Raw genomic sequence first — 15,000 nt, 5'->3', positions numbered from 1 at the left:
TTATTGTTCGAAATTGCATTTTTGCCATATTGCCCAGCCTTAAAAAGCAGCTAGGCCTATTAATGTAATTATTGGCCAAAAAACAAGCCTATTTATAAAACAGACAAGCTTAATATAAGTGACCACAAGACAATGACAAAAAAATCATTTACATTCAAAGGTGAAAGACTTCAGAACTGGACTGCACCCATAGGCTTAGCTTGCACGCCTTTTTACTTTCACTTACAATAAGCCATTTCCTGCTGTATTTATGTGAGATAAGATGTCACAAGATGTTGTCGAGATGTACCTGTTGACAACGGTTTGTGCTTTTGACAGTTCAGGCACACTGAGGGAACTAAGATCGCACTGGTATAACGTGATTCAGCCTAGTTGTTTATTTCAAGCTGCATTTAATTCTTGAAACATATTACATATTTGGCTAACTATGTACAGTTGAAGTCAGAATTATTAGCCCTCCTGAATTATTAGCCCGCCCCTTGTGTATTTTTGTAACCAATTTCTGCTTAGGGAAAGAAGAACACATTTCTGAACATATTAGTTTTAAGAACTCATTTCTAAAATGTGATTTCTTTTATCTTTGCAATGATAACAGTACATATTATTTTACTAGATATTTTTCAACATGCTAGTATTCAGCTTAAAGTGCAATTTAAAGGCTTAACTAGGTTAATTAGGCAAGTTAGAGTAATTAGGAAAGTCATTGCATAAGAATGGTTTGTTTTGTAGAAAATCTGAAAAATATATTGCTTAAGGTGGCTAATAATATTGATTATAAAATGTTTTTAAAAAATCAAAAACTGCTTTTATTCTAGCCGAAATAAAACAAATAGGACTTTCTCCAGAAGAAAAAATATTATAGGAAATACTGTAGATTTACCTTGCTCTGTTAAACATAATTTGGGAAATATAAAAAAAATTAAAAAAAATCACAAGAGGGCTAATCATTTTGACTTCAACTGTATGTTTGGACTGTGTTCCTCTGGCATTCCAGATAAATACCAGTGGATCTTCTAGCTTACACCGCGTACTCTCTTTTCTCTGCAGTAACTCCTCTTGGCAACAACAGCTGCAGCCATTTCAAGCACAACATTTAATAAGCATTTTTTAGTTGCTAAATAACAATCAAAACAACAATCAAAAATACCCATAATTTGAGGAGTGCAAACGTTAGTAAATCACATTGCATGATTCATTCAAATATGTACCTCTTTTATCCCATAAAATTTGTCTGTGGAAAACTCCTACAAATGCATATTCAGTAAGGTCAGGTACAGAAATAGCTGTGTTCACACATTTTTGGTGCCATTCTTTGCTGCATGTGTTTAGTACTGCAAAAAAGGCACAAGCTGTTAGTGTATCTGGCTCTTAAAACTATAAAAATGAAAACATTTGCCAACATTTTTAAATGCACCTCAGATAACATTATACCATAAAAAATGCATTTTATAACCTCTTTTGAAAAATACATGCTAGAGGTTTTACACATGAGCTTTTCTTGATTGAGTTTTTTTTCTTTATTTCATGGGAATGTACATGATTTCAAAATATTACATAATTTATTGTAAGTGTAAAATTTTGATTTCACCTTGGATTAAATGTGGAACATATAGATAAAATAGCCTTAGCAGTTTTTATTTATATAGTTTTTTTTTTGAGTTTTTAATTATTAAAAAATAAAATAGTTTTTTTTTGTCATATACAAAGAAACATACTAATCTAGCCATGACATATGCACATAAAACTCTGCATATCTTATTAAATAGAATGCATTTATAACATAAACTACATACGCTCACTGGCCACGTTATTAGGTACATCTGTCCAACCGTAAATGCAAATTTCTAATCAGTCAATCACATGGCAGCAACTCAATGCATTTAGGCATGTCGACATGGTCAAGACAATCTACTGCAGTTCAAACTGAGCATCAGAATGGGGATGAAAGGTGATTTAAATGACTATGAATGTGGCATGGTTGTTGGAGCAAGACGAGCTGGTCTGAGTATTTCAGAAACTGCTGATCTACTGATCTACTGCTGATCTACTTTTTGCACACACAGCCATCTCTAGGGTTTACAGAGAGGTGGTCTGAAAAACAGAAAATATCCAGTGAGTGGCAGTTCTGTGGGCACAAATGCCTTGTTTGTGTCAGAGGAGAATGGCCAGACTGGTTCCAATTTAAAGAAAGGCAACAGTAACTCAAATAACCACTCGTTACAATTGAGGTTTCCAGAAGAGCATGTCTGATGATCACACAACACATCAAACCCTGAGGCGGATGGGCTACAGCAGCAAAAGACCACACCGGTCAGCTAAGAACAGGAAACTGAGGCTACAATTTCCACAGGCTCGCTAAAATTGACAATAGAAGGTTGGAAAAACATTGCCTGGTCTGATGAGTCTTGATTTCTGCAGCAACATTTGGATGTTGGTATCAACAACATGTTCAGTAAGCATGAATCCATCCTGCTCTGTATTAAAGATTCAGGCTGCTAGTGGTGGTGTAATGGTGTGGGGGTATTTTGGCACACTTTGTGCCCATTAGTACCAATTGAGCACTGTAGCAACGCCACAGCCTAAACGAGTATTGTTGCTGACCATGTCCATCTCTTTATGACCACAGTGTACCATCTTCTGATGGCTACTTCCAGCAGGATCACGCACCATGTCATAAAACGTGAATCATCTCAGACTCTGTTCTTGAACATGACAATGAATTTACTGTACTCAAATGGCCTCCACAGTCACCAGAACTCAATCCAATAGAGCACCTTTAGAATGTGTTGGAACTGGAGATTTGCATTATGGATGTGCAGCTGACAAATGTGCAGCAACTGCATGAAGCTATCATGTCAATATGGAGCAAAATCTCAGAGGAATATTTCCAGTACCTTGTTGAATGTATGCCATTAAGGATTAAGGCAGTTCTGAAGGCAAAAGGGGGTCCAACCCAGTACTAGTAAGGTGTGCCTAATAAAATGGCCTGTCAGTGTATAAAGCACTGCACAACCCAGTGTACAAGATTTTTAATAGATTAATACTTTTGTTAGTATTGCCTTTATTAATCAAGTCATTCACAATGTTACTATATACAACCTTGGCACCCAAACTGTAAAATAAATGCAGGGTTTCACACATTTCATGTTATCCCAACACAAATTGATAAAGTTAACTATCAATGGTTAAGTGGATTGAGCATAAAACACTCTCCAATAAATCCTCCAAAATTGGGTTGTTTCAGCTTATTTTAAATAGGTAATTTAAACAAGCAGCAAACATATTTTTGAGTGCATAAGAGATTTATTTCATGCAAAGTTAAAGGTCTACACTGCATGTCTATATTCAAGCTGGCAAATTTTGACTCGGGCTCTGATTGTCCGACTGGTCTTTGACTGTGATTGGCTGATTGATCTTACCTCTGCTTCTGATTGGCTGCCTCTGGCCGCAGGGTGCCATAGTGGCAGTGACAGGTGACGGGGTGAACGACTCTCCAGCTCTGAAGAAGGCTGACATCGGCGTTGCCATGGGAATCACAGGCTCAGACGTCTCCAAGCAAGCAGCTGACATGATCCTGCTGGACGACAACTTTGCTTCAATCGTTACAGGAGTGGAAGAGGGTGAGAGAGGCAGCAGAGGGAATGCTAAGTGTTAGGACAAAAGAAATGAAGCATTTTAACCCTTTCACAAAAGTGCTTTATAGGCATCGTTTTGTTTAGGGAAAATGCAATTAATTTATTCATTTACATTACATTTGCACTTAGCAATTTGGCAGATGCTTATTCAAATGAGAACAATGGGAGTAATCAATGAAACAGACGAACAAAAACACTTAATATAATAATTCCTAGTTAGTCTAATGCAGTATATATAAAGAGAAGGGGGCAGGGGGTGAGTTAGAGACAGAGTGCGTGAGAGAGAAAGAGAGTTTATTGTCAGACTGTTTTTTAACAGTTTTCTTACAGAAAATCATATTTTAATATTTTCATATTTTCTATATAAGGTAAACAGAATAGAGGATAGATAAAAGAGTATATGAAGAGTTTAGATGCAAAAACCTCTAAGTGCCATCTAAAATTTTCTCCTAAAATTGACATTTTTCTCAAGCTTCTATGTATAAGTTGAGTAATTTCTTTTTTATGTCAATTAATATATTGTTTTCATTGCCTTTAATGTGAAATAAGTGAACATTAATAAAGGAGTCTCAGAAAAACGCCTTGCTCATCTGTGTATTAAAGATGGAGAGAGTACTGTTTATTCACTCTCGTCATCTTAGATTTCTGCTGAGACCGAAAAAATTTAACCTGCAACGTTTTTGATTACAGGTCCAACTCCCTAACCATGACCAACTCCCTAATGAATCATTACTCAAATAAAGGTCTGTGTTTTTAGGTCGTCTGATCTTCGACAACCTGAAGAAGTCGATTGCGTACACGCTGACCAGTAATATCCCAGAGATCACACCCTTTCTGCTCTTCATCATCGCCAGTGTTCCTCTGCCTCTGGGCACCGTCACCATCCTCTGCATCGACCTTGGCACTGACATGGTGCGTTATACACACTCTCGCACATGTGCTTTCAGTCTCACTTTCAATTCCTGTCGAGTGTGATTCTAACCTCGGGCACCAGACGCCAGACTCTCTCACACACTCTCAAAAATATGAGCATCTCTGTCATCACCGTCATCATTATCTCTCTCTCTCTCTCTTTCTCTGTGTTTCAGGTTCCTGCAATCTCTCTGGCGTACGAGTCGGCAGAGAGTGACATTATGAAGCGTCAGCCCCGAAACCCCAAAACTGACAAGCTGGTGAATGAAAGGCTCATCAGCATGGCTTACGGACAGATCGGTCAGCCTCAAGTGCACTCGCACACAGATATCAGCAAACGCACACACATGCCCTTTACAGCTTCATTCTAGTCCACTTTATAGTCCGTGAAGAATTTCTTTGTGCAAAAAAAATTCAACATTAGATGCGTCTTGCAGCTATATTTTTTTAATGGGTCACTTGGCTTGCATTGCACTCCAGGCAAGATAAGACCTGACCGAAGAATCAAAATAAACTGTGTTTGTTGTTTAGTTTAAGTTCAATCATCTGAAGTATGCTAAATATGAAGACATTTACAGCAAGCAAGCAAAACATGCAAACCACACACAACATTTGGGTTGGAACCGAATCAGATAGACACGTGTGTTTCACTTACATTCATTTGTTTAGTTGTTGTTATTTACAGTCACTTCTACTATTATATTGAGTTAAAATCCCTTTCCTGTTCTTTATTTAAATGTAAAGGATTTGGGGGTGGCACAGTGGCTCAGTAATTAACACTGTCACCTCACGGCAAGAAGGTCACTGGTTTGGGTCCAGGCTGGGCCAGTTGGCATTTCTGTGTGGAGTTTGCATGTTCTCCAGGTTTCCTCCAGGTGCTTCAGTTTCCCCCACAGTCCGAATACATGCGCTATACAGTAGGTGAATTGGATTAACCAAATTGGCCACAGTGCATGAGTGCGTGCTTGAATGGTGTATGGGTGTTTCCGAGTTAAAAAAGGGCACCCACTGCATAAAACATATGCTGGAATATTTGGCGGTTCATTCCTCTGTGGCGATCTCTAAAATAGAGACTAAGCTGAAGGAAAATTAATGAATGTACATACATTATTCAATTGCTGTATGCACTATGCACTTACACATAGGGCTGCAACGATTATAGACTTTGGTTGTAGAATTATAGTCTGAGGAATAATGACGGTTTCACAGTTTATCACGATTATTATACATTCTTTAATTTTGAAACAAAGCTAGTTTAGACAATCACTTCAAAGCTGTATAGAGTAAACTCTGTATATTTTAAAGTGTTATTTATTGCTGCTCATTAACTAAATAATACAGCACAAAATAATAATAAAAACAAACAAAAGTCTATTTCTTGTTGGACTTAAAAATAAGTGAAAACAAGCTTTTGGCATTTACACATAAGTAATAATTTTACACTAAAAATAAATGACAGAAAATAGAATGAACAATTAAATAAATAAAAAGAATGAATAAAAATAGTATTTGTCTAATGTAAATCTAAGCATATTATCAAAGTATTTCACTTTTAAAGGGAACAAATGTTGTCAAAGGCTGCTGAAACTCTGTTTGAAAGGCACTTTTGATCAACTATACTGTGAACTTCTTTGGTATCTTCATTTGTTTGTTTGTTTTTGTTTCTCTCTTTGGAGTAGAAATGTGTTTATCACATACAAAGTATGAAGCTGAACGGTCAGTTCTTGTCACTTACGCCATTCTTTCAACTACAGTTGAACTCAGAATTATTAGCCCCCCTTTAATTTTTTATTCTTTTTTAAATATTTCCCAAATGATGTTTAACAGGGCAAGGAAATTTTCAAAGTATGTCTGATAGTATTTTTTTCTTCTGGAGAATTTTAATTTGTTTTATTTCGTGTTGAATAAAAGCAGTTTTATACATTTTTTAAAAAACATTTTAAGGTCAAAATTATTAGCCCCTTTAAGCTGTATTTTTTCTGATAGTCTAGGGAACAAACCATTATACAATAACTTGCCTAATTACCCTAACCTGCTTAGCTAACATAATTAACCTAGTTAAGCCTTTAAATGTCACTTTAAGCTGTATAGAAGTGTCTTGATAAATATCTAGTCAAGTATTACTTACTGTCAACATGAAAAAGATAAAATAAAATCAGTTATTAGAAATTAATTATTAAAACTATTATGTTTAGAAATGTGTTGAAAAAAATCTTCTCTCCATTAAACAGAAATAAGGTAAAAAAATAAACAGGGGCTATTAATTCTGACTTCAACTGTAGGTGCATCTGGAAATCATAAGCACATTGTGCCGCGTGCACGTCACTCCTAATATGCACGCAAGAAAAAAAATAACGAACTTGCACGCACAAAAGACGTGACATGTAAACGGCCCTTAGTTAATTGCCTCAGTCATAATCAATTCAGTGTTTGTGGGTATTAGCCTCAGTGTACAAGCTTAGAACTTAAACCTAGTGCACAGTTGGCATAACTTTGTTTAGTTGCTGCAGTTTTTCCATGTAGAAACTCAGTGTTGAGAAGTCTTTACGATGAATTAACCATCACAAATTAAAGTGTGGTAAATAATGAATAAGTTAATCGTTGCATACCTACTTACACACACACAGCAGCACAGGTTATGAATTTAGTGTTGTCCCAAATGGAACACTAACGTTTTTCTTACAAATCATAATTTCATTTTCCTTCAGCTTAGACCCTTATTTATCAGGGATCGCGACAGCGGAATGAACTGCTAACTTTTCCAGCATTTGTTTTACACAGCGGATGCCCTTCCAGCCGCAACCCAGTACTAGGAAACATCTATACACACTCATTCACACACATACCCTACAGCCAGTTTAGTTAATCCAATTCACCTATACCGCATGTCTTTGGACTGTGGGTTAACCAGAGCACCTAAAGGAAACCCACACAAACAGGGAGAACATGCAAACTCCACACAGAAATGCCAACTGACCCAGCCAGGACTTGAACCAGTGACTTTCTTACTCTGAGGCCACAGTACTAACCACTGAAACCACTGTGCGTCTGTGCTTTGAGACGCACCTTATGTTTATTTATTTATTTTTTTAAATATCACATTTATAGCAGATTTTTTATTATTTATGAATTAAATAATACTCAACAAATGCAATTTCAAATTTGGTGGGACTTGTTACAGAAAATATGGTACTTATTATTTAATATTATTTACTGCAATGCGGAATAGTGTTTTCCTTTTCCTCTGCCTTTATTACAAGCAGAGTTTTGTTCCTTCTATAATCAAACAAATAAATAGCTCTTGCATTGCAGGTGTCACCGAAAAACTATTTTAGAAACCTGAAGGGGGTGAATAAGCCTCATGGTTCAGATTATCATTGAGAATAAAAGAGCTTTTCGTACTCAGCGGGTATAAGAGGAATTAAATGTGTTTGTACACTTGTGTTTATTTGTGCGTCTGCATTTGTGTGTGTGTGTGTCCTCAGGTATGATCCAGGCTCTGGGAGGTTTCTTCACCTATTTTGTGATAATGGCTGAAAATGGATTTCTGCCTCAAACGCTGCTGGGAATTCGACTGGATTGGGATGATCGTACAGTTAATGACCTGGAGGACGGCTATGGCCAGCAATGGGTAAACACATACTCTTTACACCACCATATGAATGTCAGTGGTTGTCAGATTGTATGCTTAACACCTAATTGTATAATACTGACATTTGATGTTTTTAATTTTTTTTATTCAGTTCTATTATTTACTAAACATAACTTTCTAATCGCCGTCATTTTCAAATCAATTTTTATTTATGCCTTTTTTATTAAAAAGATTCAGATCATTTTAATTGTATTAAAAGATTACCAACACTCTTTGGGCTCTATTTTGACTATCCATGTGCAAAGTGCAAATCGCAGGGCGCAAACGCATTAAGGCCATGCTCAAATCTACTTTTGCTATTTTATGGACGAAAAAATGGCGCATGACCTTACAGGGTTGAGCTTATTTTCTTAATGAGTTTTAGGTGTGTTTTAAGAATAAACCATTTAGAGTCTCATCTCCCATTCCTTTTAAGAGTCAGTTGCATCGCGCCATGGTGCATTTGCTATTTACATGACGACCTTTGTAAGTGGAAAAACTGAACGCTTCACTCGCGAGAAAACAGTTAAACAGAGCATCTACAGCACGAGAATGAGAGATGAGCCTCTTCATTATTTACTTTCACTTTCGTGGATAGGGAAATGCGCACAGACATCCATTAGCCTATACATAATTATTTTGTTCGACAAGCGCAAAGATTTGTTTCAAAAATATTTCTAAATTCAGTTCTTATTTCCAGCAAATGAATAAATGAACAATAATAATGAAGTGTTATATCCAAATATACATGCTAAATGGTCCAAAACCTGACAGGTGGGCAAATCTAAGCTTGTTTTAATTTAACAAATATAAATATGCATATAATAAATAATACTGCTAATAATAAAAACATTTTACTAAAGCAAATTGTTATGAATAAACTGAAAAAGACCCCCCGAGATAAAGAAGGCATGAAAGTATGGTTTTTATATTTATGTAGGCTAGAAAATAATAATTTTTGTAATATTTTAATCCTTTAATTCTTTTTAATATGTAAAGATATTTGCGTATTGCTGTATATCCTGTATGTATTAAGCAATGTGTAAGTGAGGTGTACAAATAACACGCTCTGCGCTGGACTATAGACCCGCTTTGTTCTGGTCTATTGAACAGTCTATTTAAGTTCCTCAAAATAGCAACATGCCAGCAATGCGCTTTAAAACACCTCTTTTTTAGACCAGATAGGGGCACATATGAACGCAAATGCATTTGCTATTTAAACAGCGTAGTGCAAAATGTCAAAACGACTCTTGCGCCAAGCTGAAACTAGCAAACAATAAGCATTGCCCGGTATTGCGCCGGGTGTATTATTGGGCCCTTATATTGTTTCTTAATTATTATCTATATATTTATATAAAAAACAGGTCTTAAAATATCTTTAATTTTTTAGGCCTTGAAAAATCTTAAAGTCACTGTAATATTGTGTTGTAGGTCTTAAATAATTTTAAACAGGTCCTAATTTTTCTGAAGTTACCCAATCAGGTCAACACCCTTACCATCACAAACAGTCTATTTCAATCAAATTTTAAACAAATGTTACATTTTTCTACTCCATTTACCAATAATATTTAATTATCTTACTTACAATAGCATTTGTTTAAAAGATCTCCATCTATTTATAGCTACATGCTGAGCACACTGACCTAGACACACTGATGTGAATACATTTACTGTAGTTTATATGTTTTAAAAACGTGTCCATTTTTTTAAAGAAATGTTACGTTGACAAAAGTTGTATGTATAGCAGTGTTGAGGGTAACGCATTACAAGTAATGCAAGTTACATAATAATAATACTTTTCTAAGTAATGAGTAATGTAACACACTACTTTTAAAAGATAAGTAACAATATTCGTGTTACTTTTTTGAAAATGTAACGCGAGGTAATTTTAGTTTAATTCTTGGCTCAATATTTGATACCACATTAAAGTTCCTGCAGAACTCAGAAGCTGTTACTAAGAAATTGCATAAAAGTATGTATGTTCTTATGAAACTGAACTCTTTCTGTATAGAAAAAATATACTGAGAACTTTTATACTACCTTGAGAGTATATTAAGCTTTTACTTTATATGCTGGTTCGCCTCACTTTCTGTTAGAGACAAAAATCGCCTTCAAAACTTAGTCAAGACTTGCTCCAAGATTAATGGTTTTCCTCTGCCGAGTCTAGCGAAGTTACATGAACAGCAAATTATGAGGAAAATTCAGTGTGATGGGGCGATGTGGTGGCGCAGTAGGTAGTGCTGTCACCTCACAGTAAAAAGATCGCTGGTTAGAGCCTCAGCTAGGTCAGTTGGCATTTCTGTATGGAGTTTGCATGTTTTCCTTGCTGTTGCGTGGTTTTCTCCGGGTGCTTCGGTTTCCCCCACAAGTCCAAAGACAGGTAAATCGGGTAAGCTAAATTGTCCGTAGTGTATGTGTGTGAGAATGAGTGTGAACGGACAATCCCCAGTGATGGGTTGTGGCTGGTTGTGGGTCCGTTTTTTTTTTTTTTTGTAGTACTATTTATGAAGTTGTTATGAAGCATGCTGGATTTTGTTTTTTAATATTGTTTGTAGGTGTCTCTTGTAAGTGTTTGTATTTGTAAAGTCTCTTTATGTGTTAGTTGTATCATGGTGCTACTGCCCTAAATTAATTGCCCCTGGTGGAATTAATAAAGTTGTTAAACTTGTTAAACTAATTATTGAGCTTTTAAAAATAAATAGCAGAATTAAAATGAAAGTGGTCACAATGAATCACGCAGTCAATGAGAGAATGTGTTTTTCATTATTTTGAACGAATCAAAAAAAAGAAAAAGGGATTATAGTCTCAATGGACAGTGATTTTACTTAAGAAAATAGTACAAAAGTAGCAAACACATCACTTTAAACTTTCAATAATCTGTATTTGCGGCATGCAGAACTCTGGGGTCAGGAAGATAACATTATCCTAAAATATATACAGTTCAAGTCAGAATTATTAGCCCCCCGCTGTTTATTTTTTCCCCATTTTTTGTGTAACAGATAGAAGATTTTTTCAACACATTTCTAAACATAATAGTTTTAATAACTCATCTCTAATAACTGATTTATTTTCTCTTTCCATGATGACAGTACATAATATTTTACTAGATATTTTTCAAGATACTTCTATACAGCTTAAAGTGACATTTAAAGGCTTAACGAGGTTAATTAGGTTAACTAGGCAGGTTAGGGTATTAGGCAAGTTATTTTATAATGATGATTTATTCTATAGACTATCGAAAAAAAATGCCTAAAGGGGCTAATAATTTTGTTCTTAAAATGGCTTTTAAAAATTAATAACTGCTTTGATTTTAGTCGAAATAAAACAAATAAGACTTTCTCCCGAAGAAAAAATATTATCAGACGTACTGTGAAAATTTCCTTGCTGTTAAACATCATTTAGGAAATATTTAAAAAAGAGAAAAAAAATCAAAGGGGGGCTAATAATTCTGACATCAACTGTATATATATATATATATATATATATATATATATATATATATATATATATATATATATATATTTTTTTTTTTTTTTTTATGTTTTTAAGGTAAATGTAGGTATGGGTTATACAGTGTGTTGTTAATTGCAGAGCTCCTCTATTAAAAAAATCAAGCCTCACTCAGGTAATAAAAGGTAACTCAAAGTTAACGTAACATTTTACTTAAAATAAAAAGTAACTAAGTTAAGCAACTAGTTACTTTTTTAGGGAGTAACTCAATATTGTAATGTATTACTTTCAGAAGTAACTCAGTGGTTATCACTGTTGCTTTACAGCAAGAAGGTTGCTGATTCGGGCCTTGGCTGGGTCAGTTGGCATTTCTGTGTGGAGTTTGCATGTTCTCCCCGAGTTGGTTTCCTTTGGGTGTTATGGTTTTCTCCATGTAACGGAGGCCAGCTAGTAAGTGCTGTGTAGGTAAACATCAGAAGCTAGAGGCCATACTCTTTAGCCTCTTTGTTAGAGCAACCGACTTCCATGCAGAAGGTCGCTGGTTCAATCCCAGCTCTGAGCTGGTTGGGTGGTGTAGGACCGATGAGTGTGTGTGAATGTGAGTTTATGGGTGTTTCCCAGTACTGGATTGCGTCTGGAATGGCAGCCGCTGTGTAAAACATATGCCAGAATAGTGCGCAGCCATTTGAGAATAGTATAAATCTAAAATTTCAGTCATAATTGTCTTAAAAATGTCTTTAATAGTCTTAAATTTGACTTGAAACCTGCAAAAAACAATGAAAAATAACTTTTAAATAAATTTTCTAACACTAATAATCAATTCTGTTTATAAAAGCTCCCAACTATGAAAAAAACCCTATTTGAACTGTGTACTGAATTAGACTAACATTTAACTATTAAAAATAATGCATTTCTACTTAAATTTTTTAAATAGCGTATTCCTATGATGGCACAGGCCACGTAATCCCTCAGAAACCATTATAATATAATATCATAATATTGAGAATTTGATTTTAAAAAGTGCTGAAAATAGTTTTGTGGAAAGGAAAAACTTTTTGCTTCCCGTTTGATGATGAATCTATATAAATATGTATGTTTCAGACGTACGAGCAGCGTAAGATCATCGAGTTCACCTGTCACACGTCGTTCTTCGTCAGCATTGTGGTGGTGCAGTGGGCCGATCTCATCATCTGCAAGACACGCAGGAACTCCGTCTTCCAGCAGGGCATGAAGTCAGTGCTGCAGCCGGGATGTTTGTGAGCATTTACTAGAGTGATATTTGCATACATCTCTGTTAAAGGCTATTCTCTGGCCTGTGCTCTTATAGGAATAGGATTCTCATTTTCGGCCTGTTTGCCGAGACGGCTCTAGCAGCCTTCCTGTCCTACTGCCCCGGTATGGACGTTGCCCTGAGGATGTACCCACTCAAGTAAGGGACAAACACATACACACACACACACACACACACACACTTCTCTATAAAAGAGCTTATTTTCTCTCCTCCTCTTTTCCTCACCTTTCTTCTCTTGTTTTCTTCTTGCAGGATTATGTGGTGGTTCTGTGCTTTCCCGTACAGTCTGCTTATCTTTGTGTATGATGAGATCCGTAAGTTTATCCTGCGGAGAAATCCAGGAGGTGAGCACAGATTACTACAAAGAACTTCTATAATATCCTACAATTATGATTTCAGAAGAGCGAATGCGCCATTTCTAGATTGTGCACTCTCTGTTTAAAGTACTGATTACTATTATAGGGGTTACTTTTTTTATTATTGGTTTACAAACTAAAAAAAAAAAAAAAAACACTTTAATTTTCTTATATTGCAGCATTAAATCCTTTCTCTGAAACTACTGGTCTCTATAAACCCCATCTCTCTGAGCGTTTACTCTGCTCTGATTGGTTAGATCATAGCCCAGTTTATTATGATTGGTCGACCACCTATGCCTCATTCACACTAGCAGTGACTTTGTATCTGCCTGTCTCTTTCGGTGTTGACCTGCAGTCAACACAGGTCTTTGTAGCAAACCTGCCAACGTTCGGTTTCTACAATCCGGAATATTTTCTCCAGGGGTGTGCGCGCAAAGTGAAGAGCAGGGTGGGGGGGATTTGTACATGTGGGGGGGGGTGCAAAGTGGAAAGCGGGGAGTGGGTAAGATTATGGTTGTACGTTGGGTTTGGTGCGCATAGGGACTGCGCCAAAAAGCTTGGGGAATGGGTGGGGGGGTATTACGGAAGTTTTCCGTGAGACAGAACAATACGGGAGTCTGAAATACGGGAGACTCCCGAGAAATATGGAAGTGTTGGCAGGTATGCTTTGTAGGTCTACACCGCACGAATACAACCGGCTACTGAGCAGGCGGAGAGAGGATCACGTGAGCTCTACTGCTGCTCCTATTGGCTGTCGCTCAAGAAAGTCGCTCTTCTTTTACATAAAGTTAAAGAATTTTTAAATTTCTCTTCGCTCGACACACCAACCTGGTCGCCAACAGTCGCTGTCACTCGCATAGTCGGAAGTCGCTGGAAGTCACTGATTCTTCAATGAAATGAACCGTCTCTTGACACTTTACAGCTGTGGGTCACCCAGAGTGTGAAGGAGGCTTTATAGAGTGTGCCAGAACTTCCATTGCCATATTTGAATTTTAACTTTTCCCCAGTTACAAAAAAACCCCCACTTTCAAGTATTTTTTTTCATTTAAGGCGCAGTTACTAATTTTAGTTGCTAGAGGGTGCATTTTCACAACAAAGGCATGGAGTGCATTTCAAAATGCTCGAGTATGTACAAAATCTATAAAGCTGCAGGTTAACTATGTTTAAATATAATAACTTATATTTGATTGTAACTTTAACTTGTAAACTAATCTGATTGTAATCAAATAATGTACACCTTTAGTAAAGCTGCTTTGAGACAATAATTATTGTAAAAAGTGCTAAACAAGTAAATTGAATTGAACATTTGAATTTACTTGACGACCCTTAGAAAAGTACATACACTCTATATAGAGCTCAACTCGCTATGACGTAGATGTTCTATAGTATGTGTGACTGGGTAGTATGAATGTAATTTGAACGTGCTACATCCTATGACCTACCCGTTTAGTTACATACTTCCATACTATATAGTATGCTAAAACAGTATGTGAGCCAAGTAGTATGTCTGAATTCATAGAATTCGAAAAACAGTATGCAAGAAGTACAAAGATGACCTACTACTTACGGTGAGATTCTAAAGTGCGCATCTGATGGATGCTACACCGTCCCATGATGCCATGCAAAATAATTTGTGAATGGGAGGGAGGGAAGCGATGCAACTTATGCAAGTAGGTCACGGGATAATGTGAAATGGCGCATGTAGTACATCTGAGTTCCTTTCAT

The 15,000-nt window shown here is 36.3% G+C and overlaps 1 protein-coding gene across 2 annotated transcripts in view; it reads left to right on the top strand.

Moving 5' to 3' along the window:
* atp1a2a (ATPase Na+/K+ transporting subunit alpha 2a) overlaps positions 1-15,000 on the top strand; it is a 52,507-nt gene that overhangs the window by 34,219 nt on the left and 3,288 nt on the right. The window contains 7 exon segments of one of the 2 annotated variants that reach the window (NM_131683.1): positions 3,452-3,620; positions 4,393-4,547; positions 4,724-4,847; positions 8,033-8,178; positions 12,730-12,860; positions 12,956-13,057; positions 13,172-13,263. In NM_131683.1, the coding sequence (NP_571758.1) occupies positions 3,452-3,620; positions 4,393-4,547; positions 4,724-4,847; positions 8,033-8,178; positions 12,730-12,860; positions 12,956-13,057; positions 13,172-13,263 (919 nt within the window). 2 annotated transcript variants of the gene reach the window in all.

Source organism: Danio rerio, chromosome 2 (assembly GCF_049306965.1).
Source record: "Danio rerio strain Tuebingen ecotype United States chromosome 2, GRCz12tu, whole genome shotgun sequence".
Lineage (NCBI taxonomy): Eukaryota > Metazoa > Chordata > Actinopteri > Cypriniformes > Danionidae > Danio > Danio rerio.
Note: the sequence above shows the minus strand (reverse complement) of the source record. Positions and strands in the feature narration are given on the sequence as shown.